This window comes from Ixodes scapularis, unplaced genomic scaffold, assembly GCF_016920785.2.
Source record: "Ixodes scapularis isolate PalLabHiFi unplaced genomic scaffold, ASM1692078v2 PGA_scaffold1__304_contigs__length_218370807, whole genome shotgun sequence".
Lineage (NCBI taxonomy): Eukaryota > Metazoa > Arthropoda > Arachnida > Ixodida > Ixodidae > Ixodes > Ixodes scapularis.
Window position 1 is genome coordinate 36,037,668 of NW_024609846.1, and position 16,181 is coordinate 36,053,848.

At 44.8% G+C, this 16,181-nt stretch overlaps 2 protein-coding genes across 2 annotated transcripts in view; one reads left to right on the forward strand and one right to left on the reverse strand.

The window, feature by feature from the left end:
- Window positions 1-16,181, forward strand: part of LOC115325283 (cytochrome P450 3A41-like) — a 48,053-nt gene that overhangs the window by 10,648 nt on the left and 21,224 nt on the right. The window contains exons 6-8 of the mRNA XM_040216536.3: window positions 2,772-2,854; window positions 4,584-4,729; window positions 13,773-13,888. Of these exons, the coding sequence (XP_040072470.2) occupies window positions 2,772-2,854; window positions 4,584-4,729; window positions 13,773-13,888 (345 nt within the window). The remainder of the gene's footprint in view (window positions 1-2,771; window positions 2,855-4,583; window positions 4,730-13,772; window positions 13,889-16,181) is intronic.
- The window catches only part of LOC8026667 (cytochrome P450 3A41), a 68,290-nt gene continuing 54,818 nt past the window's right edge, over window positions 2,710-16,181 (reverse strand). The window contains exon 15 of the mRNA XM_042290684.1: window positions 2,710-2,896. The gene's annotated coding sequence lies outside the window, so the exon portion shown is untranslated. The remainder of the gene's footprint in view (window positions 2,897-16,181) is intronic.

Genomic DNA, 16,181 nt, shown 5'->3' on the forward strand with positions numbered 1-16,181 from the left:
GAGCCAGTGTTCGATTGTGTTTCCGCTATGCGAATACCGAGTTCTGGGTGCGTAACTGGCTGGGGAATCCTCCTTGAAAGGGAGAAATAAAGAGAGAGAAAGAGAAGGCTTGCAAACGGGGAGATGCTGACGCGCATGAAATCATTAATTGGGGGAAGGAGTGGAGGGGTTAATCGCCGATAGAAGGGACACTTGTGAAAATGGAGGAGAGAAGAGATTCTCTGTCGACGTTGCGGCGGTGGACGGGAGCCGCAGCCGGGAACGACCGAATACATTACGGTAGGAACAGATGAATAATGAGAAGGCGGAGGGCCACAGCTTCTTCGTTGGTAGGGTCCACTGTTGTGAAGTAGTAGGCAGAGCAAACGCGGTATCCGAGTTGTCCAAGTATCGTCTCCAAGCGCACCAGCCCCAGGCAACACTTATTCCGCCCATAGTGCGATGGGACGACGTTAAGAAAATACAAAAAGTGTTCTTAAAAGTGCAGTGTTTTTCTTTGTGTATGTGTTTTTTTGTTGTTGTTTTTTCCTTCTAAATGTGTTAACGAGAATAAATTGACTTCCATTCCGAGCATAAAAACCAAATGAAAGTTAATTTATTTGTGTGCGTATACCTCTTGTAAATTGGCTACTTTCCCCAAATCATGAACATATCTGTCCCAGTCGGTATGGGGCGGTTTCATGTGACGTACTTCCGGCCCAAAATCTCGCAGGACGCCATGTTGGTGAACTTTCGCCGTATGTCTTTCTATATGCAAAACCAGTTGTTGCTTTTTTTTTTCTTTTTTTTTTCTCTTCTTTCAAATTTGGTGAAGTTCTTTTCTTTTTTTTTCGTCATAAAGGGACTGTCTGTCTTAGAGATAGTCGGCGAAACAAAGGAGCATCATTTCGTGCTTTAATATTGCGCATACTGCTCTTTATTCCTACTTAGAACGAGCAGCCGATCTAAGAGTCGATCAGTTGGTGGCCATCAAGGCCCCGATCTATTGCTGCCGCCCGGGCGACTCTGAAAAAAAAAGATAGGAATAAACTTCTATGTATGCAACCGAAATACGTCCCCGATCGCATACTTACTGAGCATTATCATTGTCGTAGCCAGTCGCCTTGTTTCGGCGTTTCACCAAGACTAAAAACGACGTCAATACTTAAGCGCATGCGTGTAAAGGAATGGCGAAAGTGTCTGACGCTGTTCATTAACATGACACACAGAGGGGTAAAGGCGTTTCGTAGAACCACCATATAGTGAGGTTTTCGTTGCATACTGCCAAATTTGCGGCATCCCATCGGGAACAAAAAACAAAATGGCAAGTGGGTTAAAATTAAGGGAGAGGAGGACGTGAGAGCGCACGGAACGCAAGAGCGCCAAGTTCTCGATTGGATTGATTGGAGCAAGTTCTGGTTGGAGCGTAGACGCAAAGCTATCTGCCTTTGTCTCTACGTACAGATCGAACGCATTTGAACGTCAAGCGCCGGCGTCCGTCGTTCGGCGTTCGCGTTCTCATTTCCTCCTCTCCCTCGTTTTCTACCCGCATAGCCGATAAGCAGCTTAGCCGACGTACGGTCTTACCTAACTAACAGAACACAGTATGTCTACTGCAATGATGCATGCTCTACCCGCCTTGCAGTGTTTTCAGGTGTGCCACAAGGGTCGGTATTAGGTCCACTTTTGTTTTTACTGTATATAAATGATATTGCAGATGATATGCCGCCAGCTGTCCAGGTAAAGCTATTTGCGGATGACTGCATGTTGTTTTCAAAAGTGCGTACAGTCGAAGACCAAGACTTGCTTAATGCCTCTCTAGAAAAACTTTGCTTGTGGTGTGAAAGGTGGGGTATGGTAATTAACTTTGATAAAACAGTATTCTGCAGCATTACAAACAAACGAAACATTTTAGAATATTCCTATAACATAGGTGGCGTGCAACTGCGAAAGGTGGACGAATTTAAATATTTAGGTGTTATTTTTAGTTCTACCATGCGATGGAACAGCCATGTAGATTACGTTTGCTCAAAGGCCTACAAAAAGTTATTATTCCTCAGAAGACAACTTAGGCATGCCAATAGTGATGTTCGACAACTTGCGTACATGTGTTATGTTCGCCCATTGTTAGAATATGCATGCACTGTATGGGACCCGTATAGAAAATGCCACGAATCACAAATTGAAAGAATACAAAATCTGGCTCTTCGATTTATCTTCTCCAGATATAAACGTACAGAATCTGTTTCTTCAATGAGACAAGAGGCGCAGCTTGACTCGCTGGCAAAGCGACGGAAAATATCAAGGTTAAAAGAACTCTTTTCCATAACGACTGGAATGACAAAGCTAGATCCGCAGCTTTACTTGCGGCCTTCAACGTCTCGTTCCCAAAGGACTAGCAACGTCAGGGCGATTGCTCCGTATCAATACAAAAATGATGTATTTAAGTATTCTTTCTTTTGTAGGACAATAGTAGAGTGGAACGCTCTGCCAAACGAAGTCGTCAGCTGCTCTAATCTCAAGTCATTTGAATTATCATTGCGCGAATTTTTAACTGAATAATGTATGTGTGCGGAATACATCTTCAGATGTGCAGGGTGTGACGCACCACTGCATGTGCATAAGTGCTCACTTGGGTGTGAATGCATTTTGCTTGGCTGGTACAACTTATTTTTCTCTCCTGTGTTGACCGTAAGGTTCACAGTATTGTAAATAAATAAAGTAAATAAAATCCCTCATTTTATTTTGCAGCGGTGATCCACAGTGAGCCTCGTTGTCTTCTCTTTTTGTAGATGGTTCCGATTGTTGTCGCTGCGTCCGACAAACTCTCCACGAGACTTCTGCTCGAAGGGAAGGGTGCTGTGGCAGTTGCCGAGTAAGTCCTGTTGCCCGGTTTTTTGATGAACATGCTTCGTGCCTAGAAATAAAAGGAAAGCAATATATGTTTTTAATAAATGCCACATAAATTAGATGAATACTAGATTCCAGCCACCGCTTCTCTAAACCCTGCATATTTTTTTTATTATATATAGAGAAATGCAGGTTGTTGTTTTTTGTTGTTCTTTTTTTGTTTCTTTGCCTCACATATTTGGTTAAAATTGCCGTAAAAGTTATCGTAGTCTCTGCAGGTGACGTTTTGCAGTCAGAGGGACATCATATAGATGGTCATTCGTTAAGATAAATCAAATAATTGACTAAATTTTTTTTTACTCCGCTTCGTAGGTCGTAAAAATAAGCAAAAGTTTTCAATTACAAACTTGCTGAGCGTCATCGAAAATCACAAAATCAGTAAAGTTTAGCGAGACTACGAGCGGTGCGATAGGCTGGTGGCGTGGAAACCACCGTGGAGTTCTTTCGTCTCTTATCATCAGTGTTTCCGCACCGCCAGCTTTTGCAGCAGTTCCAAGAGGTGTAACTTTACCGCACTACCGTGCTCAGTCTTTATAAAATTGACCGATTTATTGGTTTTCTATAACGCTCACCAAGTTTGTATTTGAAGCTATATGTTTATTTTCACTACTTAAAAAGTCAATTAAGAACTCTTAGTTAATTATTTGACAATAATCGTGACGATTAGCTTCCTAACTACGCCGTCTCGGCAGTTTATAACTCCGTTGCACGGACGGAGTTAGTGTAACTTCCACGACTTTTGTTAAAAGAAACCTGTAAAGCTCAAAGAAAACGCCCTGCATATATATCAGAAGGCCCACAAACAAGCCCGGGTCCTCATGTCATAATCAGATGACCCCCAAGAAATATGGCATATGCGTTCGCATGTTCTAGATTGCTTTCGTACATCACTTCGCAGTGCGCGAACCCACACGCTGCAGGTAAAATAGTGATGAACACAGAATTATATCTACGTAGACGTCTAGAGCACACTATTGCGTACACATTAACCATTGTATCGGTACCTTTTGAAGTGAGAGCCTTAAGGAGTTCATGTCGCAAAAACGCCGGCCTCGGTGGGATTGGAAAATCTTGACTGGTCGATAGGTTCATGACGTCACAGCAAGATGACGTCGAGCGGTAATTTCAAACAGCACATGACGCTCACTTAAAACGTGACGTCACGCGTGGAATAAAAATAATTAAAACATGACATGTCATGCGAATTGAAGGTCGCCGCATATCTCAAATGAGATCATTTAATAAAGTAATTAAATTGCCTTACAGAAAACAAAATTGAAGAATTTTAGGTACAGGCGGGATTCGCACCTTCGGTTACGGTCAGACATGTAACCGACTAGGCCACGCAGACACGCCTGCCGGCTTCGGAACGAGCGGAGGTTTACCTGTTCAGCCATCGCGTTCCACTCTTAAAGGCGAAGCTTAAGCGTCCTCCTGTAATTTTTCTCACCAGTTGCAGAAGACAAAATAGACCTTTGGTTACTTGCTCTGACTCGCCGGTGCACGGTAACTGAGACCATGATAAACGCAAGACATGATTTACGCTTCCTGCTTCGTGATTGGTTCTTCTACGTTCTTATCGGCTAATGCTGAAATCTCATTGGTTGAGGACCGAGAGCAAGATGCTCGGTACTCTACACTACCTGCGTTTTTCAATTGTTTCAGAAATAATCTCAACCGCGTCGCCTTTCCAGAATGTTCGACACGTGCGCGATGGACGCAACGGCAGCGCTGGTCTACTCGATAGACTTGAACGCTCACGAGTGTCCCGACCACCCACTGGTGAAATGCTGCAAAGACTTTTTTGGGAATCTGGATGGATGGAAATTGATCTTGTTGTGTGAGTTTTCTTTAATATTTACAAGCCCGCCAACTATTGGCCTATAAAAAGATATCAGATCGGCGCGTGGAGAACCTAATTATTATGTCTCGTTTCAAGAATCTGCATAATGATGCATATAAAGGGTGTGCGCGCCACTTCCAACCACCAAGACAGCCGGGGAAAAAATATTTCCGGTTCTCCTATAGTTACCTAGTCTTTGGGTAAGTGTGCGCGACGACCTTCGGCTCACTAGCGAGCAATTTGGTGAGGGCTATACGCTCTAGAAATACTCCAGTGTCGTTTTCTTTCATTTGCCGATGCGCACCTGCCGGAACAAAATGTCACAAGTGAAGTTCCTCCGATTATCGCGAGACGACGGACGCACCGACGCGGCAGGACCTGGGTGATACCAGGGCGACGGCATTGGTAGACGCATAGAGTTATTATAATGTACGCTAGAGGTTCAACTGGCGCTAGTGTCTATGCGACTTCCGTGACGCAAATTGAAGCAGACAGCAACCAGTCTACTTTTGTGGTGCTCCTGTGCATTCCTATGGGAAAACGCGCGTGCATTTCGTCTCTTCGCAGGAAAATAACATGGAACACTTTTGTTATTTCGGTCGTACCGAATAGTATGTGTCTTAATTAACATTGTAAAAGTGTAATTGCTTTAGTTAGCGCATTTTTCTTCATCAGTGAGTGATGTTTAACTTCGCTGCATTTCAGTCCCAAACGTGTGTTCTGCAGCAGGTGTGTAAAAACAAGCGACGATTCAAAGCAAAATTACGATCGAAACGAATATAGAGTGTGTTCAAGGCTCGCCAGCATTCCGGCGACGCTTGTATATTGATAATATGCCAGTCCTGTCACCATATGAAAATGATCCCGTCGTGCATGAGCGGATAAAAACCTTCAACGTAGAGAATAAAGTCCGTGGGATATGAAAGGTGTCTCTCCGTATTGCTTTCTCTGCCGGGCAGCTTTTATCGCGCACTTGTTCTCAAAGATGTCTAGCGCACGGGTGATATTTTGAACGTAGAACACGCAGCTTCGCTCAGGACAGCAAGAATAAAGCGGTACTCACTTATTTAAAATCGGAATAGATTACGTGGCCTTCAATTTATTTTGATCGTACATGCTCTGCGAGTTACTGATCCGGTGTTGCTGCGTAGTTCTTGCCGTCGCTCTTGATTTTCCAGATGTCCTTCGTTCGTTTGACATGTATATCCCCCATGCTGGAAATCGCCGACGCCGCCTTCGCGCTAACAGTGTCCGACAGTGTACATAAATACACGTACGAAGCCGTTTTAGCACCGTTTTTAGTGCGATAAATTCAAGAGAAAAACGCCGTAACTGACCAATTCTTTCGTCGGCCTGACTGAGAAATGTTCCAAACTACCTAGTACGTACGAATCATTTAGGATATTTGCTCTTATGATCGAGCGCAGGGAGGAAATGCACTCACTTTTTCCCATAGAAATGCATTACCGGAAGTCAATTTTCGACTGGTTGCTGTCTGCTTCAATTTGCGTCAGCACACTAGCGCCACTTGAACCTCTAGCGTACATTATAATAACTCTGTGGGTAGACGGTGCTATCTTGCTTCGACGTGCTGTCGACAGATGGGGCAACGTGACAAACGCGAGAATGCAGCGCAGGTGCCGCGGCGTGCGGCACGTCGACCGACCATCTCCGTACAACGATTGACCGTTAAGCGCCGTTCACACTCTTGCCACCGAGTAAGACTGAGAGAGACCAGACCGGTTTTTAAGCCTTTTGCGACTTCTTAGGACCGGATGCGATGCAGCGGAGCTGGTCCTAAGAAGTCGCAAAGGCTTAAAAACCGGTCTGGTCTCTCTCGGTCGTACTCAGTTGCAAGAGTGTGAACGGGCCTTTACGGCACGTACAAATGCACTGTGCACGAAGGTCTGGGAAAGAAACCTTGAATACAAGAAGCAAACAAGTGAAAACACTAGAAAATTGTGCATTAAGGCCCGTTCACACTCTTGCGACCGAGTAAGACCGAGAAAGACCAGACCGGTTTTTGAGCCTCTTGCGATCTCTTAGTACCAGCTCCGCTGCATCGCATCCGGTCCTAAGAAGTCGCAAAGGGCTTAAAAACCCGTCTGGTCTCCCTCAGTCTTACTCGGTGGGAAGAATAAAAAGAAGCGTAAAAAAAAAGAAAAAAAGACGCTTTTGAAAGATTGTTTGTTAAGATCAAAACGCAGACACCCCTGAGGAAAAGCTCGGTGCGAATATTCTGCGCCGAGGGGGGGGGGGGGGGGGGGGGGGCCGGAGCGTTCACGAACTAGTTGCCCACATTTAGGAATTTCTAGCTTTTATGTAGTTCTCAGGTGTACGGACCAAGCTAGCCAAAAAGGTAGTCCTGAAGGTGCTCCCACGATACCTTCGGTAGATTTGTCATTTCCTTGAGAAACAAGTGCTCTTTCTGTTACCCCAAGCGAACAGGAAAAGATGTCCATCCCCTGTAACTAAATATCAGGAGGCACGCGCATCCCACGACGAAAACGTCAGGCTTTGCGATGTGCAAAAGCCTCGCGTTTTCATCTCCTGATGCGCGCGTGCCGGGGAGAAATCCCTGGGATTTCTCCCTCGTGTGAATACCTCTTAAAGGGACCATAAAATGACCGTTTTACTTTTTCCAGATAACTTTTACACTAAACCGTCAATCATCACTGAATGCCGAACAGGAATCCGTTTTCGTCTCAGTTTATTAACTTCTATACAAAAAATTAATGAAATATCGACTTTTTCTTTCTCTCTAACTGACCGCAAAACAAGCCGTGACGTAAGCTGTTTCCGGAACCGGAAGTTCTCTCGGCAGTAGGAGAATGGGAGCGTTAGCGGAGGCGAGTTGGGGTGCGCCGGTAGGTTTTACTGCGCTGATGTCACCGACGTATTTTCTGAATCGGCGCCTCCCATCGCCGCATCGCAGCTGAGCGAAATTCAATTAGAGATGTTGCTCTACAGCGACAGCATGGGACTAGTCCCATACGCCGGTATGCCTGTTGGGAAGTGCAGCGAGTCTTCCGGTGAAGACTCCAAAAGTCAACCCAACTGTCATTGTTGGTAAAAGGCGGCCCGTGTTAGTCGTTTGCAAAGCGACGTAGATGGAAACAAATTGCCGCGGCGTTTTTCGCGGCCTCGGAAATGCAGGAGCGAGCCGACGTTAAAAAAGATACGTTTGAACTACGAGTGTCAGCAAGAGCCACGTAAATACCTGTTCACGCTCGGAGCGGACGCGCGCGTTTGATGGAAGTGCTGTATTCGCGCTGTTGGTAAGCGCTTCGGGACCGATCTTTTACGATTGCAACTCGATACTGACGCGACACTCGGCAAAGAAAGGTTGGACCGGCATTGCACGTATACCTCCCACGAACCGTTATAGCTCGACAGTGACGTGCAGTCTGTCAGGATAAAAATGACATACCAATAACAAAGTGTACATACCGTGTTACGGAGGTAATCCATACGGCGTTTATTCAGCTCTATATCACACAAAACAAGAAGATAGAATCGACGAGAGTCCCTTTTCGACGAGTGTTCGTCAACACTGCCTCGGAAAACAAGGGGAAGAGATTGACCTCACCTCTTAATCTAAAATTGAGGTCAGCGATCAAACTAAATACGGGAAGGGTCCACAAGGGTAGCGCGGGCATATTCCATTCAGCACGCCAGCCGGTCGTAGGCAGACGGTCTTGCGACGAAGCAAAGCTGCGCCGAGTCGGAGTACCTGCTAGGCCTATATTCTGAGCAGCTCGCTTCGTCGGAGTTGGTGGATTCGTGGCCGTTGTCGCTTTTCTCGGGTGTTTGTGGATCCAGCGTCCTTGTTCGTCGTGGTCTGTTTTAAGTACTTTTTTTTTCTTGCTGCTTGAAGTCGGCACGCGCGAGAAGAACACGTAGAAAAATAAACGTTCAGTCAGTCAGAGTTTTGAGAGGAAGGAAATCAAAGGAAATAAACGTTCGTCGGTCGTCGCGACCCAAGCGACCCAAGTAACTGAAGTCGGCCCTGCCCTGCTGCGCACGCGCAGTAGTTGCTTCGTTTACCACTTGATAGATGGCGCTTGGCTCTCAGGATTATCAAATTCGGCAATTTTCGCCACACATCTCTAATTATGCTACAAAATGTGGATCTGAATATTCTTTCACAAAACTTTTAGGAAACATTCGCCGGCTATTTATTGTTTACGATCGCGGTGCTGGTGAGGTAGGCCCTTACCCAATAGGCGACGTGGATTCGGCTGACGTGCTCCGTTTCCGCGGATGCATCGTAGTGAAAAGGTAGAGAGCTTTCGAAGGAAAGAAGGCGCAAAAGAGTCCAGTTTTCTTTTAAAAGTTCTATAGCAAATAATTTTTTTTGGCTCCCTATATTTGTGTTTTTGTGTTTCTTTTCACACCTTTTACGACGTGCGGTGGATGAAATTCGATTTTAAAATCATTTCATGGTCCGTTTAAAGGGCTACTCCGCTTCTTTTCCAGTAGTGCAAAACTATACAGTTCTCTTTGTTATCATCTACAAAACCCCCATGGCAAATATTACGACGGAATTCCGCCTAGAAGTTCATTAAAATCGCTGTCAAAGTTTGACAAGCACGAATCCGCTGGTTTTGGATGAGACGTGCGGGCCAGACAACACTGCCCGGCTGCATTTCCGCTTCCTCCAAATTCCTTCTCCCGGGACGTCCGCGACGTCATCAAGCATGTGCAGATTTTTTTTTTTTTTCAATTTGGTTTTTTTTTTTGGGGGACAGCACGGGTGGCGCCAGCGCCCTGAAAGACGTGAGTGACGCGCTCGGCCGGCCCGGCGCTCGACTATTGATACTACTGATAAGCCGATCGCCTCGTTGAGCGCGGCTTGTGTTACATCCCATACTTTTGAACACCAAGTAAAAGGAGGAGAGGGAAGCTGCTTTTGTAAGAATTTTGAGTGACAAGTTAATCTTCTATAATCTTCTGGGAGGAGAATAGCGACGCCTGTGCTAATCCAGGAGGCACAAAGGAGGATCCTGATAAGAGGGGAGCTCCTTCTTCCCCTTGTATATCACGTGGGTGTACATGCTTAGTGATGCCAAATATACAATGTTGTCCGGCTTTGCCACCGTTTCGGTTTCGGTTTGTGATCATGGCTAGAGTAAAATTACACGAAAAATATTTTATTTTTCGCGAAACAAAGGATTGGGGGTTGTTTTGGAGTGCTCCAAAAAGCAAAATCGGCCACTATCTCAAAATTTTTGAAATTAAGCGGAGTTGCCCTTTAAAGCAGTTAGTGCTTGGCTGTGAGAGTTTTAAAGGGCTTACGGAACGATTTTTCAACTTTTTCCTTCTCAAATCGCGCATTGTATTAAACAGTTCAAGAAGACAAAAAGGACTTCCCTCTTGCTCAGACCCTCGTTTGTGTACCCGGACACCACCATTATCCTCCTAGAAGATTATCCCTCCGCTCAAAACTCGGACAAAAGTTGTGTTCCCCACCCCGTTCACCCCAAAGCTGACAGTGCGGTGGAAGCAAGGTGCTCCTTGGACCAGCCATACTTTTGCCACGTAATCACGCTCCCTCGCGCATACCCACCCGCAGAGAATGAGGGCACGTGATGAAAGGAAGGCGGCTGATTGGTCCGGCAAGCGTATAGCTTCCACCGCACTGTCAGCGTAGGGGTTAAGAGATTAAGTGAGGTCCGTTGTCGGGTGTGACGTGCGTTTGGGCCGGGTGACGCGCCTTGGGTACCGCGGATGTATCCCAGACAGCTTTCGAAGGGAAGGAGGTACAAAATAGCCCGCTGTCCTTTCAAATTTTCATACCAAAAATCAGGATATTGACTCTCTAGCTTCCTTCTTATGGCCCACTAAACTATATGATGTTAGTAAAATCCGAATCTAAATTCATTTGTCCCAGCACAAAATACGCATCATGGGCCATTTAATGTATGCGCTACTCACTGAGGGTCCTCAAAAACAAGCAAAAACGACGGCAGACCGGAAGCATAACGTACTCCCCACGGAAGCTCGGCCATTATTCGATTTTTGTTTACTTCCGCACACCTGTATCATCCCCGCACACACACACACACAAAATTAAAATACAATTTTTTTTTTTTTTTTTTATTTTTGCGGTTTTTTAGTGTACAACAGATATAATTAAAATTATTTAGTTAAAGTCGAAATTCGTTTTAATTGATCAGCTCCTTGATCTCTACAGATGCGATTGCAAATATCAGTTCTTTTAAATGGGTAAAGAAACAAAAATCGAAATATACAAATTTCGTTCAGAAATGAGTCAAGCATGACGGATAATAATCGTAAATGATATTCACACTTTTGTATTTTAAACGACTGGCGATATTTTTCGCTCCAAACGGCGCGCTCGAACACGCGCTCGAAGAGAAGCGAACGGAGAGCGTGATGCGTCACAGGATATCCGGCGCAAACAAAAAAAAAAAAAAAAGGATTTTCCGCATTCGCGACGTAGCAGGGCTGGCGTGGTTATGAGCTTTGCCGTTGGTGGCGTTGTCAGCTTTGTGGTGGCGTCAAAAGCGTCAATGCGTTACAACCGAGTCGTTCGAAGTACCCGTGGGGTGACGACCGTTTCAGGTGCGAGGTCAGTCGCGCGCGTCGTGTTCGTGTGGGATTTCCTTGGGAACATAAGCTTAAACAACACAAGTGAGGATGAGGACGCCGGCGCCGCACCCTTTGTATTCATTTCGGAAAGCGAGCAGCAGACAACGGAACCCACGTCGGAAACAACGGACGTGCGAGCCGGATCCACAGGGCATGAAGTTCTCGTCGTTCGGAAACTTGTTGCACGGCATCGCTGTTGACTAAATCGTTACCACAGTTCTCAGCCATGCAGAAGCGCGGCGGCATTTCGACGTTAAAAAGCGCAGAACAGCTTCGAACTGCACAGCGAAGTCACAGAAACAATTCGGCGACAATCCTCAACGAGTTCATCATGGCATCGCGTTGGCTTCCTTCGCAAACGGGCGAAGCGCACGGGCAGAGGCTTCGCAATCGCGTTCATTTCGAGGTAACTTACAACAGCTGAACGTACTTCCAAAGAGCGGCGCTGCTCCGGCGCTTAGTGCGGCTACGCAACGGTTCCTGCTACGTCATGTCTACGCAGCAAGATTCCCAATATTGCTAGATCATTTTCGAACTAAGCTTCACAGACATCCACCAGGTGCACATTGAAGGATGGTTTCATTAGCTTTAAATTACGTTTTCTGGAGCCTTGCAACGAAAGACTGATGTTTTTGACTTTATGGTGCAACATGCGACACATTGAAGCTAGAAAATGAGTGCTGGAATTTCGTTTTACCCCTTTAAAGGGCCCATGAAACACTTGGGCGGGAAGCACTTTGGTTTGACTTCACAGATACTTGTGGTCATCAGATTTGTTTGTTTTGTTCCAACATGAACGCGGGAAAACCGTCAAGTTGTACGGACCACCTGCGGACTACGTTCAATGCGCCTTCGAGTTCAAACGGCCGCCTGATCGTTCGAACTTTCGTCTGCTTTTTCAAAGGTTTCTGCTTGTCGTCTGCTATTTCTGACGAAAAGGGCCAGTAAGCCAAACGTTTGCCCGGTAATTGCGATAAGAAGTACGTTCAGGCCTAAAGAGGCTTTTAAGTTTGAAGGTTCGTCGGGTTAAACAGGCTCGGTGTAAACAGTAGATACAAGGAGATGTTGATCATTGTTATCATTGGCCATCACCGACTTGTTATGTCGAATTCACTTGGTCCGATTCTGCTTGCGATTTTCAGTTTTAACATCGACCATCTCAGCTACGGTTCACGCTTTTGCAGCCCGAGCGACGTCACGACTGAAATTTGCGAGCGGAATCTCATCATGCTTATCAGGCGTCAGCGTTTATTCTGCGGCGTCCACTCGGAATGAATCGCTGCATGTCACATTATTCACGCGACGTTTCGCGGTGTAACGAGCCTCGGTAATTTCGCTGAGGCCGCTCAGATAGCCAGACATTGGCCAGGAAATCGCAAAATCAACAATTCCAACTCGAAAAAGAGCACAGGCACTCACACCTACGCCGACAACATCGCATTTCAGTGGTTTGTTTATGGGCGACGGCGAGCTTCTAGCCCTCGCTCCGTCGAGCAGGCGTGGCGCCGGTGGCGCCCCCCAGGGGCGCTCCGGTTTGTTTGTAAGGATGAGTCGCCAACCTTTGGCTGTGCTGAAGAGCCTGACGTCACGGTTGCGACGAAGTTCCCAGGACGCATCGCGCGCCGATTTCGACGGCCGATTTCGAAGCACTTGCTAGAATCGGACGCTTGAAACAAAAAAATATAGCCATTCGCTCAAAATACTAACGTGCTATTGTAATGTACCGATATCATGGGTCATGTTTCACCCATTTCAGGAAGGTTTCCGTATACTTTCATTTTCGTTTCTGTACCCTTTTAAAGCGACCATTCGCAACGTAAACCAGACACGTAGGCGGTTGCAAGTGTCCCAGCTGACCGTGGTTGATGTGGTCTTTGGGGTTTTGAAAGTGCCAAGACTTTGATTAAATGCGTCTTCGCCAGTTTCCCTCCATGTCAAGAATAGTGATGTTGTTGAATGGGATAATGTGGCCCTTTTTCGCAACGTGGTTTGCCAGCGCGTTACCCTGCACATAATTATTTTTGACATCATATTGATGCTGTCGTAGGCGTTCCGGGAAGTTCTTAGTTTTCCCAAAGTATGATGCGGTGAAGTTACCGCAAGGGTTCCTGAAGACAAGGCCTTGCGCCTTTTCTTTAGGGGGCTGTCCTTTGAAAAAAAAAAAAGAGATAGCGGTCAAGGATGGACACAAGACACGAGGGCAAAAACCCGTGATCAAGGGGCCGAGCTGGCCTCGAAATGTCGGGATCTTCATTATTTGTCGTTAGAGCCTTACTCCTTTACATTTGTATCATTCTTAACTAGGTGGATGTCTACCAAAATGTTCACTTTCAAGATTCTTTTTTTTTTAGATATTATACGTTAATTTTGGCAACAACATTAGTAAACAGTTCCCCTGTGTAACGGTTTATGCCATCCTACGCAGCAAGCATGCCGAGTATCTTCAAACTACTTCCTTTCCAATTCTCGAGCAAGAAGAGTGGTGAATGCGTCAAAGATTTCACAAGGCACATGGCTCAGGAGCGCTTGGCTTCAAAGGAGGTAACATTATTTAAATCCTTATTCTGATAATTATCAAAAGAAAAAAAAACATTGTTTGTCTTAAGTTCTAATTTGAAAATAAATAAATAAAAACTACGTAAGATATGTTCCAACCACCTGTTGCCTTACTCAGAACCTTTCCACTGCGTCATCTGCCTGTTCGTATGGCATGCTCAGTGAAATCATGGGGAATAAAGATCCCTGTTGAAAATCTAACCAAATGCGTCAATTGCAGTCGGCTCTTCTGAACTGCGAATAGTATAGCTATAAGGGCGGTTTCATTTGAAATCGAACACGCTTGTCGGGGTGGGTCTTTCGATTTTTTTAAATGTATGTAATTGCCCCATTTCTGGAAAGAAAAAAACCACTTTCCCAAACTTTTTTAAAAATATTTCGCTTCACAAAAAATTATTGAGTGGAGCCGGGTGAAAATCTGTTTTTTACTCCGTGATTTTTCTACCCAGTTTTGTACGCTGGTATGAATACGGGAAGCATACAAAACTCACAGTAATTTTTTTTGCTCTTTTATGTTATTTGTACTACTTTTTAGTTCAAAGAAAAATACTTTTGTAGTTTTGTTTATTGAGGTAAAAAATGCCAAACATCGTCTCTTTGACAATCCGGTGACATCTTCAGGGCCTTGTAACTAATAAATTATTATATTTGTCACTTATTAAATACTATGCGGGTGTAGCCTTATACATGGGCTATGGACGGGCATAAGTTTTGTTTATTTTATTTTCACTGAATTGTTTATATCAAATTTGAAATATCGTCGAAAATGAAATTAACCGATATTTTGAACTCACTTTATCAAAAAAGGCCATTTTTTATTTCGTTCAGTTTTTTTATTATTGCTGCCGATCATATAAACTTTCAATTGGCTTGATGCGATTTCCCCCTTTTTTTGTTGTATCTTCTCTAGAAGTGATCGAAATCGCTCCCACGTGACAATGTGGTGACAACTTCAGAGCCTTGTAACTCATGAGCTATTATATTTGTCGCTTACCAAATACTATGCGGGTGTAGCCCTATACATGAAATATCGACGGGCATAAGTTTAGTTTAGTTTATTCTCACTGAATTTTTTATATAAAATTTGAAATATCGTCGAAAATGATATTAATTGATATTTTCAACCCACTTTATCCAAAAAGGCCAATTATTATTTCGTTCAATTTTTTTATTATTATTGCTGCTGATCATATGAACTTTCAATTGGCTTGATGCGATTTCCCCCTTTTCTAGTTGTATCTTCTCAAGAAGTGATCGAAATCGCTCCCACTTTCTCTGAACGGCCAAACGCAGTTTCCGCAGGTCGGCTTCGCTGCAAAGACTATACTGCTTATTTGTGTGTTCAAATGCAGCGGTTAAATTCATTGATTGAGAACACTCGTGCTTGGCTACATTGTAGTTTATTAATTTTTAATGATGGCAATTGACATTCCTTTGTCTGATATTTAGCGGTGCAGCGGATGTTCCATTATCCGATGTTTAAAGCCAGGGCACAAAGGGCGGAGAAAACGGAACGAGCTCTTCATGTAGCCAGACCGGGGTCATATACCTGTACAAGTTTTGCATTAAGCTCGGTGCGACAAAGTGGAGAAACTAAAAGTCTACAGAGACATTAAGTGACTGCTTTCGCTGCCTTCTGTGCATGTGGGGATCCTTGCGTCTTGGCATCAGAGATATCGAGCAGTCTTGAACAAAACCCAACACTTATTTTTAACTGCACACACTCATTCAAACAGAAGGGCCACCGTCTCAGGTTCTCGCTTTGGCTCCAGTTTTCGTTCTGTTCGTCTCGACTTACCTCGCTGTTGAACTTCTCGGGTGCATCCGACCGCTGCGGAACAAAGTTCAGCTCGCCCCCGCGCTCGATCGTCTCCACAGGCAAGCCAATGCCGTTGTCAAAAAGTTCCAATATTGCGTTGCTCGCGAACTGGACTATTTAAAGCACAACAACATATTATTTTACAAGTGCATCCTAAATATATTAGCGGTAATTAATAAAAGTGACTATTTATCGCCAATTGGTGTTTGTGTTCTGTAAAAAATTGTCTTCACTTCAAGTAAACTCAGTCCGTTTTCCTCATTTTTTTTCTGCAAACTGCTTTTTCTTCTTAAAGAGAGGCATGTGATATTACATATTTTTGACATACACGCTGACAATAAAGAACAGGCGATTACATGGTTATTTGATCGCACGCGACAAGACACATCATAGATTGGCACCCGTGCCGGATGCTTCCCGGGTGTAACGAAGATGGGCCTATAGCGCGAAGGGCCGGGC